The 17164-nt window shown below is 39.9% G+C and overlaps 1 protein-coding gene across 3 annotated transcripts in view; it reads left to right on the plus strand.

The window, feature by feature from the left end:
• Positions 1 to 17164, plus strand: part of DENND1B (DENN domain containing 1B) — a 213437-nt gene that overhangs the window by 91360 nt on the left and 104913 nt on the right. For all 3 annotated transcript variants that reach the window (XM_026671732.2, XM_087960788.1, XM_087960789.1), the window contains 2 exons: positions 15024 to 15093; positions 16585 to 16665. In XM_026671732.2, coding sequence (XP_026527517.1) covers positions 15024 to 15093; positions 16585 to 16665 — 151 coding nt within the window. The remainder of the gene's footprint in view (positions 1 to 15023; positions 15094 to 16584; positions 16666 to 17164) is intronic.

The raw sequence follows: 17164 nt of genomic DNA on the forward strand, positions 1-17164 counted from the left end.
TACCCTAGTTTGTTTCCTTCTCTATGAACAGATAATACTTTGCAATGTTTATGTGCCCCCCCAATTTATCCAGCAACTGCCACTAAGATTATCATTGGAAAAGTAATTTGATTGTGGGATTTTTTTTCTCCCTAAATTTGGATATGAAAATCTATTAGTATTGCCTAGAAATATTTCTTATGCAAAGTACAAACAAAGCTGCTTCCAATACTAATCAGCCAGAACTTAAAAGGTGTAGGTAGTTTTATTGTCATGTTAATTTAGTCTCTGTTGCATTCAGGATTCTGCATTGTTTTATATATTTCATTTTTAAAATGTAAGTTTTTATAAGATATAAAAATAACTTCGTTTTACATTTTATATGATTTTGCTTCCCTGTATTTTCTTCTCATAAGTGCATGTCTGTAAGAAGGTTTCCATAAATATTAACATTTTTGAATGCTAGCTTCTGAGCAGACAATATCATCGCAGATTCCATGTGGGTAGAAGCTGTAGGGTACCTGTGATTCAGTTTACATAAAAATCCAGAAAGTATAATTTAAAAATGTAGATCAAATTATCTTATTTGAACCTGGATTAGGTTTTATTAATCTTAATTGCAATAAATACATTTTAAAATGGATGTGTTAACATTAATCATTTTTAAAGTTAGCCATGGTTACACTTCATTAACAAAATTGCAAATATGAAACAGAAGTAGTCTCCTCTGAACACAATGGAAGGGAAGATACACTTGTTATTGTGATGAAAAAGCTCAGCTAGACATTTTGTCTTAACATAGTTAATCTCATTCTCCATTCAGTCCTCTTACCATCATACACACACACACACACACACACACACACACACACACACACACACACACACACAGAGTATTAATATAGAAACAACTTTAAAACTAGGAATATATTTTTATGTATTTTTATTAATATTAGCCTAGTTTATTCTTCCTAATATTTCATCATATCCCCATTATTATTACTGTGTCTTTGGTTTCATTGCGGAGTGTGCAGATTATTCTGATTTTTACCTATCAGATTAGTGATATACACAGATATTAATGTTTTTTCCTCAAATTTTAAATTCATATTCTTCTAATCCAGCTTCACTCAATATATGTTCAACACATATATAATAGTATATTACATACATAGTATATATTCAGTATTTATCGATATCTCTATAAATGAAGCAAAAGTGTAGTTTTGTCTTTTTTTCCTTTATTGACCTGGAGCCAGTCTTTTTCAACTTGTTGAATCTGCACTTTATGTTCTATCTATGGATTTCACATGAGGACAGTGGGATGTTCTGGGTTTTCCTTTTTCCCAAGGAGATATTAATATGGTCAACACACTCAAAGACCTTTCTGTGATAGCTGAAGTACATATTGACATTTATTTTCAATATTTTGGGGGCCCTTCAGTTATCAGCTGTGTTATCTTTCTGAAACTTGCTTGAATATCTGCCATTTCCTCATCTCATGTAGGGCTCTGGATGATCTTGAGCAACATTTTGCTAACTATAATTTGATGTCAGACACTCTGAAGACAAAGGAAAACCTTTTCTTCCTAACTCTGGCCCACAGGTGTCAAACTAAAGGCCTGCAGGCTGAATCTGGCCCATGGGGTGCTTAGATCAGGCCTGTGGGGCTGGCCTGGAAGTAGCAAAGGACTGGCCTCTGCGAACGAATGGGCCATGGTGGGGATGGAAACTCCCCCCATGGCCCATTTTTGGCCTGGACGGCCTCCTGCAACACCCTGCTGGCCAAAACAGGCCATGGGAGGGGGGCAGTGAGCAGCCCCCTGCGGCACGTTTTTGGCCTGGATGGAAAGGTTCTGCAGGAGGCCATCCAGGCCAAAAACAGGCTGTCCGTCCCATCTCCTCCCCACTGTTGGCCCATGGAGGACAACTACAATGCTGATCCGGCCCTCCAAGAAATCCAGTTTGACACCCCTGCTCTAGTCTAAGTCACAAAAATGTTAACGTGGAGAAGCATTACTGTTTATTAAGATTGATAAACATAAGATTTTGTGGCAGGAAAACAGTATTTAAAGAAAATCTTTTCAGATGGGTGTTTAAACTGGGTTATGTGAAAATTTGTTTTAGGCCATTGAGATCTACGTAAGAAAGCTCAGTACTACTGTTAAAGAGCAATAGTATAATAATTGAAGCAGTAGTACTGTTTTATGAGCAAGTGATTCATTTGCTAGTATGTTTCAGTTACAGTAGAATTAAGTGAATACTTAATAGTATCAGAAACAACAAAAGACTATAGGCTAAAGTGATTAAAATGTTATTACAACTGCATAGTTTTTTTGGTGAATATTATCTTATCAGCTTGCTCTAAGACAGATCCACAATAAATTGCTAATTAAAAACCAAATGAAAGTAACATTCAGCCATTTTAAAACAAAACCGAGATGCCTATATTAGCAGTTTAGAACAAATTATGGAGCATTCTGTCTCACAGATAAACAAGAAAGGCAAATGAATCTTTGGTTGGACAGTTAAAATAGCACCACATGGAAACTTCACAAATATAATAGCGCTGTATGGAACTTAACAAATTTACCATATAATTGCAAAGGAAGGGAGCATGCTAACTTAATGGGTGTCCGCAATAGAAATGTCAGAAATAGAAGGCAGATCTAGAAAACAAAAATAAAATAATCAGACATGCTTAGAAAGTATAATTCTGAGTAACTAGCCAGGTGTATTGATAACAGAAATACGAGCAACTGGCAGAGTTTATACAGTAATAATTATTATATTGGAAAGTTGGGTAAATGATATGATGGGGTATGATCTTTTCCTTTCCAAATATAGTTAGATTTTATAAATTTAGGAGGTCACTTTAAATAGTACTGCATTAATCCAAATCATCTAATTTAATAACCATTAAATTATTCCATCCTCCCCAAACTTAATTTACTATGTTAATATTTACTATTACTCTTTCTTATAGCTGAAGATTGTAGGGCAATGTCAAGTGCATATGTATAAGGAAACCTTCAGAAACCAAGTTTATAATATATTTGCTATCAGTGCTGTATGCATAGCTAGATAGCATCTGACATGTTCCTATGAATTACTTAATAGAATCTACTTAATAGATTCCTCCATCTCCAAAAACTGCCATCAATTACAGTTTCCATGTATTTCAGAAATATGTTATTCACTGCTTCAGTAAAAGTATAATTAGAAATTCTTTTCCCTGTTTGCTTGCTTTCAGGAAACAGGTACAGAGACACCATACTTCAGATTTCCAGTAATGGTGTTTTGGCAAATTCTTTCTTACCACCTTGCATTGAATCAACAAATCCCAAGATTTGCCTTGCGAATTCTATAATAACAAGCAATATGTGGATAATAGAATAATAGAGTTGGAAGGGACCTTGATCAACCCTCTGATCAAGCAGCAAATCCTATAATGTTTCAGAAAAACGGTTGTCTAATCTCTTCTTAAAAATCTCTAGTGTTGGAACACCCATAGCCTCTGGAAGCAAGTCATTCCACTGATTAATTGATCCAACTGTCAGGAAATTTCTCCTTAGTTCTAGATCTCTCCTTTATTCGTTTCCATCCATTGCTTCTTGTCCTGCCTTCAGGTCTTTGGAAGACAGGTTTTTTGTGGCAGCCCCTTAGACTGCTATCATGTCACCTCCTAGTCCTTCTTTTCATTGAACTAGACATAATTTCTGGAATTGTACTTCATATGTTTTAGCCTCTAGTTCCCTAATCATCTTTGTTGCTCTTCTTTGCATTCTTTTTAGAGTCTCAACATCTTTTTATATTGTGGTGACCAAGACTAGATGCAATATTCAAAGTAGGCCTTACCAAAGCATTATAAAGTAATATTAACACTTCACATGATCTTGATTCTATTCCAATATTAATGTAGCCTAGGACTGTGTTGGTTTTTTTGGCAGCTGCATCACACTGCTGGCTCATATTTAAGGGATTGCCCATTAGGACTCCAAGATCCCTCTTACAGTTACTACTATTGAGTCCCTTACTTTTGTAGGATGTGCAAGCTGTTGGATATAAAAGTCATATCAAATCATTTTTACATTTTTGGCTAGATGATAGAATCACCTTATTTTGGATTCCTTTCTCTGATATAATCTCTGAAAGTTTGGGACATCTTTTTTATATTGCTTTCTTTTTTTTTCTAAGACAATATAAGGGCTCTCTGGGAAAGTCTATAACTTTAGGAAAGAGGAGAAGACCACCAGCAACCAGGTGAATGAGCTCAATTACAGGAGTAATGGGTGTACAGTTGGAAGTTCTGAAGGACTAGATTGGAGTCAGATCATCCTGAAGAAGATCTAGCTTGGTTGTTAACACTCAAGACCAACTTGATGACACAATCAATTGAGAACTAAATTACATTAAATGTTAATGTAATGCAAGCTGCTTACCCTTCTGTTTCCTCCCCCTCCCTTTTATGGTAGTTAAAGTACTGTATAAAGTACTGTACTGGATTGAGATTGGGACTATTTTGCATGCTTTTCTGAAGCCACTTAGGTTTGTAAAATTGTCTACTGTCTATTTGCTGCATTATTAATACCAGTGGAGTTTTTAAAAATAAATATTTCAAACGAAACTGTTAAGGACAGTCATTTTGTTCATGAACTGGCCTGCAAGATTATAGTAGAGTGTAGAGAAAAAAACCTCAGGGGCAGCTGCAGACTGCATAGTTAATTGTTCAGGCCACAATGGAATTATCATATTTGGAATCACTGAGGAAAATAGTGAGGAACTCAGATGTGTACAATCCAACAGATGGTAATGTACAGATTCTTTGTGATGTGCCAGTAGGTTGTTCCTTGTTTTTCACTTTGGCAGTTCACTGAAGGTCCAGAAAATCAGTCCAAAAATTTTATGTATAATGTCAAGGGCCCGAAGAATCTATGAAAAAAATTTCTTGCACCAAATGTTTCAATATTCTATATGTAAGCATGGTTTGAACAATAATATGATCATTATTCTTGATACATTCCATATGTGCGCAACATTTATACTATATTAATTGGGAATATGATATAGAACATTATGTCTGGGATCTTGTTTGTAAAGGAGAAATAAATGAAATGCTTGAGAATTTACAAAATTTTGAGGAAAAATGCATTATTTGGGTTATTATTACACTCATTCATTGACTTATTGAGGAACTACATTTGACTACATTTTTTAAGAATAGTGGGGAGAGAATAGAGCTGGATGATGAAAAAAATTCAAACAATATATATACTTCCTTTCTCCTCCATGCTGCTAGAGAGCCCAGGATGGGTATGACTCCTCCTGATGACATCATCAAGCTGGGTCCCTCTAGTATAAAAGTAGCAGCCTGTGGGAAAACCCCCCAGCTTTGACTCAGCTTCTTTCGATGATCATAAGCTGGTGTCTCTGAAAGCAGTTTAATTAGCAAAAGCGAAAGCTATCTTCATCATTGGCATTCACTCTCCTGCAACGCTGAGGATTCAACGTTTTCTTCAACCGAGGGAGATTGTAAATAGGGAGTAACCCTTGATCCTCCCCCACAGTCTTCCCTCAGTGATTTCTGCCTCCACGATCGTAAAGATCGCATCGGTGATAACAGCACCTCTCAGCTGATCGTAAATTTTCACTTTATTGCCGATTTCGCTGTTCGGGGCTGTTTACAGCCTAAGGAGCGGTTTAACCCCTGTGTAGCCTGTAGCTCTTGCGAGCAGCCAATTCGGAGGCTTCTTCTTTAACTGCACATGGTGAGTGGCCATTTTGAAAGCTGCTTCTTGTAAAGAAAGTAGCGAGCGGCCATTTTAGGTGGCATCATTCCCCCAAAGGCCAGCTTCTACTATTCATAAGCTCCTATTCAGGCTACTGCATAGACAACACATAGTGAGGATCGCTTCCAGCACCTTTGTGTCTGTTTATGCATATTGTGGATCAAGATAAGGCCCACACAGAGCCTTCAGGCCTGATCTCTCAAGGCCCCCAAGCTGGCAAAAGAAAGAGAAGGAAACAACACTCCTAGTCTGTTCAAAGGGAGGTGGCAGCCAAGATTAGGGCTAAAGCTTTGGGCCCTAAGAAAACATCCCAGGCCGAATTAAAGGCAGAGAAACGAAGGCATGCAGCCTTAGAAAGGCAGTTTAATAAAACTATTGAGCAAATGAGGGGTCAACTACAACAGGCTTCCCAATCAGCCAATCCTCTAGTTGTTCAGTCAGCTACTTCTAGGGAGAGGGAAAATACCTCAGCTCCTCTTAGCCACCTCCAATCCTGGTCCCCAGAGCGACTTGAAATCCAACCAGGACCTCAAGACTTGAGCAGGTCAGATCCCAACTTCGCCCCCAGACTCCTTGGGATCTTTCTTCTTCATCTATCCCATCTGTGGCCCAAAGCAGCTCTCGATCAAGACCAGAGGCCCCTCGGATCCTCCATCGAGTGGCAGATCTTCTGACATCAATGAAGTAGTCTCCTTAGCCATCAGACAGGGTCTGGCAGAGGGCTTCAACACATCTTCAGGCCTTCAGACAGACCTCAGCCTTCCTTCCCGGCTTTTCCTCTAGCAAGATTTCCCAAAGGGGACTACCTCGCCGTGTAGTACAAAGGGCCCATCTTACTTATGCGGAAGGAGTGCACCTCACTCAGGGAGAGTATGAGGAATCATATGAGCGCAGCCCTTCCCCTGATTCTGATCTGGAAGAGGGAGAAATCTGGGACCCCAACCTCTCGGAGGAAGAGGAAGATCTGAGGCCTGATCAGCCTCCTTTGGCTTCTGTATTTAAATCCGCTTTATTCAAGCCTCTCCTACACAAGGCACTGGTAACAGCCCAGTTGTCAGCAGAGGAAATTGCCCCCGAGCCTCAAGTGGTACAATTGGGGCATGGGGATTCCCTCTTCTCCAAACCCATTGTTCATTCAGAGATCCTACCTTCCCCCATCATCTTTCTTGACTTAGTCAAGGAACAATTTGCGTTCCCCACTGCAGGTCCCTGCCCACCGTCCCAAGATAGGCGGTTCTACAACGTGGGTCCTTCCTTAGTACGGCTCTGGCAGTTCCCCCAGTAGACTCCCCAGTTGTGGCCTCCTCCTCCTCAAGCACTCCAACTGAGCCTGAGGATATACTAAAGGCAGAGGACAAATTCTCCGAACAAACACTGAAGCGTAACCATCAAGCCTCGGCTTGAGCCATCCGGGCCTCGTCTGCTGCATCATTTTTTACAAAGTCTTCCATCTGCTGGCTATGCCAACTTCAAGGCTGCATACCTCCATCAGACTGTAGGTCGCATCAAGACCTCAATAAGATCATAGCAGCAGCAGAGTTCTCGGCGGACGCTACCCTCAGTGCCGCCAAGTTCTCTTCCAGGGCCATGGCATCTCAGTGGCAGTTAGGAGACTGCTATGGCTACAAAATTGGCAAGCGGAGCCTCGCCGAAAGTGGAAACTAACTTCTGCCCCATGTACCAGTGAGAAGCTGTTTGGGGATGCCCTTGACCCATTTGTTGTTGAAACAAAAGACAAAAGGAAAGTCCTTTCATCAACAGGAAAGAGGGCAGACTTCCGCCCTACCCCATACTGGCCTCCCTCATTCAGGCCCGAAAATGCTTCTCGCTTCTCCAGATCTCAGAGAGCATATTCTCAGTGTCACGATCAACGCCATGAGGCTACTGGCAGACAACAAGCTGCGGGTAAACAGCCCTTTCATGGGGGAGAAGATCGCTCTTTTCGTCGCTCTAAATAATCTCTCATTCTCCCCTCCCATCGGAGGTCGTTTGGCCTCCTTTGCTTCCAGATGGGAGGAGTCAATGACAGATGCCTGGGTACTCTATACAGTAAGGTCGGGGTTACAATTAGAATTTCTATCACCACACCCAGAAAAATTTCTACCCTGCCCTGTTTCCCGGGACAGTTCACAAAGGGCACTTATGGAATCGGCCATTAGTCACCTGGTTGATATAAGGGTCATTCAACCAGTCCCTGAATTACAACGTGGACGTGGGCTTTATTCTCGGCTTTTCATGGTCTCTAAGGCCTTGGGGGTGGCGAGCCATTCTCAACCTAAAATTTCTGAATGAGTTTATCCCATATAGGTGCTTCAAAATGCAGACTCTGCATTCTATTCTGGAGAGCGTTCGAGAGGGCAATCTCCTTTTTCCATTGATCTCACAGAGGCTTACCTCCACATTCCCACTTGGCCTCATCATCGCCAGTTTCTCCATTTCTGTTACCAGAATTCCCACTTCCAGTATCGGGCCCTTCCTTTCAGGCTCTCGTCTGCCCCAAGAGTCTTCACAAAGTTACTGGCGGCATTGGTGGGTTTGCTCTGGTCTGTTCCAGTGAGGATCCAATGCTACTTGGATGACATCTTGATCCTGTCGTCCTCCACTCACTCTGCCCATCAAGATCTTCAAACCACTCTCCATTGCCTCCAGTACCACGGTTTTTCCATCAACTCCAAGAAAAGCCATCTCTTCCCAACAACCAGATTGCACCATCTGGGAGCCATCATCGACACAACTCTGTGCCAAGTTTTTCTGTCTCCAGCCCGAGAGCCTTATTGAGGTCATTCGACAGTTTCAACGTCAACACACTGTCTCCCTGTCACTGTTGTCCAAACTTTTGGGCAAAATGATCTCATGCATGGGCATCATTCTGTGGGCACAGCTACACTCATGGGCTCTACAATGGTTCCTGCTCCCCTTTGAACAAGCAGGAACCAGCCACACATTTGCCAAGGTTCTGCTCTCTCCAGAGGTCTGCCATTCCTTCAAGTGGTGGGTTTCCCCAGCCCTTTCAAAGGTCTCCCGTTCAAGGAACCAGACAGACTGATCATCACCACCGATGCAAGTCTCCTGGGTTGGGGAGCCCACATGGAGGGTCTCATGGCTCAAGGGATCTGGCCCCGGTTCGACAGGACTGGGCCCATAAACTGGCCAGAACACAGAGCCATTTATCTAGCCCTGAAACATTTCAGGGACAGGATAGTGGGATCCCATGTGCTAGTGTTGACAGACAGCATGGCTGCAAAGGCGCACGTCAACCGGCAGGGGGGCACAAGGTCCAGGGCCCTCATGAGAGAAGCCGAAAGGTTGGGGAGGTGGGCAGAGAGACATCTGCTGTCTATCACAGCAGACCACATCTCGGGAGTCGACAACTCCCAGGCCGATTGGCTGAGCAGGAGCCCAGTTGACCACACAGAATGGTCCCTTCTCCAGTCCATTTTCAGGGATCTCTCCCTCAGGTTCGGGACCCCGCAAGTAGACCTCTTCACCTCTCCCCAAAACGCTCAAGTAAACAGATTTTTCACCAGGTTTCCCTGTCAGGGAGTGGAGGGGACCAATGCACTTTGGAGCAGATGGCCCACTGGTCTGCTCTACGCCTTTCTCCCCTTCCCATCATTCCGGCGGTCATTCGGAAGATGCTGGAGGAACAGGCAGAGCTGATTCTCCTAGCCCTCCATTGGCCCAGGAGACCCTGGTTTGCAGATCTGGTGAACCTGTCTGTAGCCACTCCCTGGAGGATTCCAGACCACATGATCTCACTACATCAGGGGGCACTGCTCCACCTGGATCCCCAGTGTTTCAAATTGACCGTGTGGCGCTTGAGCGGCAACTGTTAAGCCAATCTCCCAGACCAGGTCGTTCTTACTATCCAGGCGTCTCATAAATCTTCTACGACGCGTATGTACAATGCCACCTGGAGGGTTTTTTGTCATTTGTGTCACAGGGAAGGTCTCTCTCCTACAGTAGTGTGGGTACCACAGGTCCTCCGTTTCCTCCAGGATGGCCTTGACAAAGGCCTGATTGCTAACACTTTACGCTGTCAAGTAGCGGCTCTTGCTTCAGTCATATCCTGGGATTCCTTTCCTTCCTTGTCCCATCATCCTTCAGTTCAGAGATTCTTAAAAGGGGCTTCCAATCTCTGCCCTCCTGTGGTTCACAGGTTTCCATCATGGGACATTCACAAGGTCCTCCAGGCCCTAACAGAACCTCCCTTCGAACCCCTCAGAATTCTTGACCTTCAAGGTGGTTTTCTTAATTGCCATCACTTCAGCTAGATGGGTGTCAGAGTTGGCTGCTCTATCTATACGGCAGGACCTCTGCACTTTTCACGACAATAGAGTGTTCTTCGTTTAGACCCTACCTTTGTACCCAAAATAAATTCTGTATTCCACAGATCCCAAGACATAGTGGTTCCTGATTTTTGTTCCCGTCCACACCACGCCTTAGAGCGCAAATGGCACACCTTAGATGTTAGAAGGGCTCTCAGAATTTATATCAAACACACTTCAATGTTTAGGAAGACAGAGGCTATGTTTGTATCCTTTTCCCCTTCCCACTGGAGGAACAAGGCCTCTCCTGCCACCTTAAGTAGGTGGATCAGGGCTTGCATCGCAGAGGCCTACAAAGCCAAAGCTCTGCCGGTACCACACGGCTTGACAGCACACTCCACTAGAAGTGCTGCAACTTCGGCTGCCTGGGCCACCCAGGCACCTCTAGAGGAGAGTTGCAGAGCAGCTACATGGACATCCCCGTCTCCGTTCATCAGATACTACCGCATGGATTCCTACGCCTCCACAAGCGCTGCTTTTGGCTGACGGGTTCTTCAGCGAGTGGTGCCTACTTTAGAGTGAGAGACTGGACGAGGACCCTCCCAAGGACATGAAGGCTTTGGTATGTCCCATCCTGGGCTTGCAGCAGCATGGAGAAGAATGGGTGTTGGTAAATTTAACTGAGAACGCCCTTTCTACCTATACTGTTAGAGAGCCCAGCCTCTCCCTTGTTGCGTCTGGATTGTGGTGAGGTATATTATGGCTCACGATTCTGTTTTGGCTTTCAGAGACACTCACTAAAGTCTGTCAAGTATCTTCGCCAAAGCTGGGGGGGGTTCCCACAGGCTGCTACTTTTATACTATACGGACCCAGCTTGATGATATCATCAGGAGGAGTCATACCCATCCTGGGCTCTCTAGCAGCATAGATAGAAAGGGCGTTCTCAGGTAAATTTACCAATGCCTATTTTAGGTGAACGTAATTGTTCCTCATTCTACCTATGAAAACTAAATTATATTACAAATGAACAGAAAATTGGTTCTCTCAAAAAGGTTGATAGAACTTCTTATGAGCGCTATGTAATTTTTTTATTATTTCATTTGAAATTTCTCTATTTTTTTCCCATGCAAATTTTCAGCCAACATTTCTAACATTGTCAGGGCCTCCACAAAACTTTATTTCATGTCTTTCAATATTCAGCATAAAAAGACTACAGTATATCAAGCTTTGTTTTTAATATAGGGAGTCCTTAATTTATGACAGGTCAGCTGTTCAAAGCTATATCATATCTCCCCAGGGCTACTTTTGACCCAGTTTTGAAGTTCTGACAGCCGGAGTCTCATGATTGCATTTGCAGAGCACCAGTTTGGTTCAGTGGTTAAGGCAGCATGCTAGAAACCAGGAGACTGTGAGTTCTAGTCCTTCCTTAGTCATGAAAGCCAGCTGGGCAACCTTGGCTCTCAGGTAAACCCTCCTCACAGGGTTGTGAGGAAAATAGGAGGAGGAAGGAGGGGTTTTGGATATGCTTGCCACCTTGAGTTATTTGTAAAAATAATATAGGAAGGATAAATAAATAAAAATATATCTATTTTCAGTATCCTGCAGTCACATGACCACAATTTTCAGCATTTTTTTTTTACTTCTGGTTTCTGGCAAAAAATGCTCATTGGCTAAAATTCCTTCTATGGGCAAGTAATAATAAAGAAAGGTTTCTGAGTAAATCCTGTCATTCTTGGTCCCTTGTGCCTGACACTATTAATCTTACTAAAGCTCAATCTACCTTTTTTATATACATGTGAAAGGTTAGGGAGGGTTCACTCTGAGCCTTTTCATGTGTATCAAGGATTCCAGGCTCATTTTCCTCTTGGCTCCCTCCCTCCTGGTCTGCATCAAATTCTACTACACCTGCTTAACAACTGTTAAAATGTATAATTGTAATTCCAGGCTCAATTATGGTCATAATAAAGTTATAAATGTCATTATAAATTTCAGTAGCATGAAATACTATACTTTTGAAATTTGTTTGAGTTGGGTATTTAACAGTATAAGAAAGTCAGATAGAAATATTTCTAATAGTTCTAATATAAGGTAAAGGAATCCCTGTGAATTTTACTCCGCTAGTCATTACTGATTGTAAGGCGTGGTGGTCATCTCCATATCAAGGCCATTGAGCTAGCACTGTTTGATGACATTTCTTTTATGTACACTGAGAGCATATGCACCAAGACAAATTCCTTGTGTGTCCAATCACACGTGGCCAATAAAGAATTCTATTCTATTCTATTCTATTCTATTCTATTCTATTCTATTCTATTCTATTCTATTCTATTCTATTCTATTCTATTCTATTCTATTCTATTCTATTCTATTCTATTCTACCCTACCCTACCCTACCCTACCCTATCCTATCCTATCCTATTCTATTATTTTCACGGTCATATGGCCAGTAGGATGTCAGAGAGTGCTGTAACTTTCCTACCAAAGTGGTACATACCTATACATCAACTTGCATTGGTATGCTTTCAAGCTGCTAGGTTGGCAGGAACTGGGGTGAGGATGGAAACTCACACTCGTAGAGCTCAGGTCTTGAACCTGGGCTGCCGGCTTTCCTGCCAACAACAACAACAACAAGCCCAGTGTCTTAACTATAGCGTCACCGTGCTGCCCCCCAATAGTTCTAATATGGTGCTCTTACATTACAATAATTGAACTGGTATAATTAGTACTATTTAGCTGTTAAACTTATTGCATTTTGAGAAATTGCTGTCATCATTTAAATAAAAATGATTAATGAAAATTTATTATAACATAATATCTTAGATTTCTAAATTATTTTTAAAATATGATAGATTGGTTTATTTGGAAGTCTTTGTACTGTAGTTCTTTATCTTAGACTATTTGAAGCCTCCCCACCCCATCCTCCACTTCAAGCAAATCCACCAAAACAGAATGTTTCAATTTTACACATTTTGTGTCAATTTTCCAGACAGAAAGTAGCCCCCAGACATTAAGACATTTAGCTACGGAAAGGCGGTTTCCTTAGTTTTATTTGAATACTAGAAGTTAAGATTCCTGCTGATAGTTCAGGACTGTTAGTGGTTGCCTGACTGTTTGACAGAAAACATTTCCTTTCCTTTATTTAACCTTTGACTTATGAATATAAAAGCTTTATCAGAATTGTAGTGGAAGTGCAAGAGAGCTGGAAATCGACCTTGTGCAACAAAGCTGAAGACTGTCTTTGAATGAAGGCTCGAATGCCTGTCTGGTAGCTCACTGGATTAAAAGAATATGTTAAATATGTTTTTAATTAGTAATGAAATATCGGGTGTTGTTTATATAACAGGTAAGGACTACATTCGGCAGGATCTAATGAGATTAAAAGGAATACACGACCATATCCATGATTTTGCAGATGCTATTTCCAACTTTTGGTTTGATATAGTGGGCAGCAAATTTGTTGAAAGTTTTGCTAACCTGCTGAAATTTCTACATACCACCTGAACCAGTTTTGTGAGTTGGCTTTTGTGTGATTATTTCTAAAGTAAAGATTTCTCTAGGTTCAGTAATATCTATCTTAAACTTATACAAATTCTAATTGTGCTCCTCATTATGAGTTATCATATAAGTGTCTCAACTCATCCCATTCCAGTCTTTGCAACCAGATTTTCAGAAAGAATTTGTGTGTATTGTATCTTTATGCAGTTGAATGGATGGAAGCTCCACAATAAAAAAAAATATTCATGTGGTTTGGGGAAATGAGGGGAGGTAGTATGACAAAATATCTGACTGAGGGGGCTTCCAGAAGCATTGTTCGACATTATGGTGGTTTATACGAGGAATAACTAACAGAGGAAGTACGCATTTGCCTAGTGTAACTCTGTCTTGCAGAGATCCTTGTATGTAAATAACTGGTGCATTTTTTTTCCTAAAACAAGTTTTTTTCATAATGGCCTCGTGAATGCATGATCATCCTGATTTTATATATGAAAATATTGGCACAAATGTGTGGTTGAAGGTACATTATAATAGTTTTAGCCATAATTTTTCATGTATTCACATAACATTTTTTAAATGTTTTTTTTAAATGTTTAAGGTTGCTGTTGAGACATTTCAACTGTAAAATGGAACCTTGATCTTTTAAAAAGGTTGAAATTACAGATTTTTAAAAGATGGTGAATACTGAATATTGTGAATATTCTTTGAGAATTAAAATAAAATAGGCTGAAAATATACTCTATTTTTAAAAAAGAAATTTTCAAGTATTTAGTTACAAATGAGATTTTTCTAAAGCAAATTTAAGACAACCATTAATGTGTTCTAGAGAGAGAAGAAACTTCAGGCTTCTGTTGAAATTACAGTCTTGGGTTTATTGTCACTGGACAAATACAGAAAAATCCACATTGCTGTGAAATGAGGTCCTATTCTTGAACCCTGACTGATGGGGTTAAAAGGGAGTATAGGTGGATTAAATGAGTGTATTAGCAGGATATTTGACTATTCTTTAGAGTACTGACTAAGGATATATTTATCTTCGATAGTTTGCTGGTACTGTTTAATTATAACATATATTTAATTAAACATTCCACTAAATATCAGAATACTTGAAAAATGACAAAGAAGGAAATTGCTCTGAATTTGTTTAACTTTTCTGAGTGTTTCAGGAATAAGGTCTAGATTGAATTTTCTCCCGCCAATACTTCCCAGTGCACTAACTCTGTCAATATCATGTAAGCTAGATAGATAAGAACTGTTGCTTTCCCACAGAGAGAAGTTGCTTGAATTGTAGTCAAAACTTGAATTGTAGTCAGAATATTTTTTTTAACATTGCTTCTTTCTTTGTGGTTTGAAATATTTTCAGTTATATTTTCTTGTGAATTTTCCACTTTGGCATCAAATTTGCTTAAGGTTTTTCAAAAAGCGCATTACAGTGAAATACTTTTTAAATAATGCTTCCTTCTCTTACAGCTGTTTTATTTGTCTTTTCAGCTATTTGCCATGGTTTGAGATGTACTACAAACTTTTAAATACACTGGCGGAATATTTAGCTAAAGAGCAGGTAATTTTGTTGTTGTTAAATAGAAATGATTTTGTGAAGAACTGCTAATCGTCAATGATTTTAAGGTAGCAGTCCCTTTTTTTGAAAACAACTTCAAGAATTGCATACATTTTAGGCTACTGCTATTGTTACTTTTCTTTAAAATGAATAGTTTAACAATTTAAAAACCTTTTTAAGTAGGGAAATTGAATGACATTTCTATGCTAAAAATTATACATCAGGATTACACCCTGGGTAGAACTTGAGTGTGGACACTTTTAATACTTTGCTACAAAATATTAAATTAATTTGCTAAAGAAATGCAAGAAAGCATCACAATTTATATTGATAGGGATAATATTATTCAATGATTATCCTTTGTTTATGCTTAGTATGACTTATTATAAGACACTTTGTGTTATTGAGGAAGAAACCAGTTATTTGTAAAACTGGAAATAGATGAACTGTAAAAATAGAAATCAAGACTTCAGAAGTTTGGGTGCTCTACCAGTGGAGGCTTTTAAGAAGAGATTGGTCAGCTACCTGTCTGAAATGTGTAGTGTCTTCTGCTTCAGCAGGGGGTTGGACCTCCAATACCCCTTGAATAGGCTTATATAGCCCTCTTTCTAAAAAGTGTAGCCCTTCCTGGAGTTCATTCCAGGAAGGGCTACATTTTTAAAAGTAATTTAGATAGTTTGGGATAATTTTTGGAAACTATGAACCTGCTTTGAATATTAAAATCATCTTTAGAAACTAAGGCCATTATTGTAGGGCCATTACCAGATTGTTGAGCATCATTCAGGAATGTATTGATGTTTGTTGATTGCCTATCAAAAGAGACACATTGGGCCCTGTAGTAGTTTGTAGAAAATCTGTTTTTTAAGTGAGACAATGGACTTGATATTTAATATCAGATACTATTTTTATTTTATTTCTGCTTTATCTAGATTGTAGTGGTTGGCTATAAAGCTTTTAAATTGGGCGCATACAGTGCTCATTATATTGTATAGTTTTTCAATGATTTTGTAGTTTCTTAGAAAGCTTTGTCCTGGAAATAAATAAATCTGGCATGTGCTCTATCTGGCATATTTTATTTTTATTTTGGCTTGGTTTTTATATGATTTGGTTGCCCTTTCCACCTATATTATTGTTCTTTTTTTGTACTATTCATTTGTTTATTTTGTACCAATGTTGTTGCATTTTTGTACCAATGTTTGTTTCATAGTTTTATGCATTGCTTTATAAAATGTTTTTCTTTGCTTGTTCATATAGGAATATTATTATAAATACAATCATAATCCATAAAGCTTTGATTAACAGATGGAAAGACTACAGTATTTTACCAATTAACCATGGAATTTTTCATGTGTCCACTTGAGAATGAAGGAAAATGAGATGGTTTCTGTTTGCCTAGAAAGGGATTGTACTTATTTTTGCTCTTGATATACAATGAATGCAAATGAAGTTTTTATGTCTATTGAATATATTTTTGAAAAAAAATATTTTTCACAGGAAGCTGACTTGAATGATATATTAGAAACATGGTATAACCATTCTGTACCAGAGGCAAATACTCCTATCAGCTTAAATTTGGTAAGTATGGCTTTTACTATAGAAAGTTGAATTTTAATTAAAATATTAAAGATGAGTCCCAGCTGGATCAGGGGTGGGATTCTACCAGTTCACAGCTATTTGCTAGAACTGGTTGTTAACACTCTAAGCAGTTTGGAGAACCGGTTGTTAGAAGAAATTACAGGCCTAATCCTGTAAGGAAGTCAGGAAGGAAACATTCTGGTTTTGCTTACAGAAACTGCCTCTCCATTAACTCTTATTACATTCTTGGCAGGACTAGACTTCCTGTCTCAGGAACTTCTCTGGAATTTTTTTCTGTCCTTTGCTGATACTTTGCTTGTGTCGAGTGAACATTTAAAGTTACAATGGCATTGAAAAAAGTGACTTATGACCCTTTTTTACACTTACAACCATTGCAGCATCCCCACAGTCATGAGAGGCCAGGAGAGGAGATGCGTGCCTCAATGTGAGTGATATTGAGTTGGCCACGCCCAGCCAATAACATGATCACCAAGCCGCA

Source organism: Notechis scutatus, chromosome 3 (genome assembly GCF_049901735.1).
Source record: "Notechis scutatus isolate UNSWTSFEM ecotype Mainland chromosome 3, rNotScu1.2, whole genome shotgun sequence".
NCBI classification, from domain to species: domain Eukaryota; kingdom Metazoa; phylum Chordata; class Lepidosauria; order Squamata; family Elapidae; genus Notechis; species Notechis scutatus.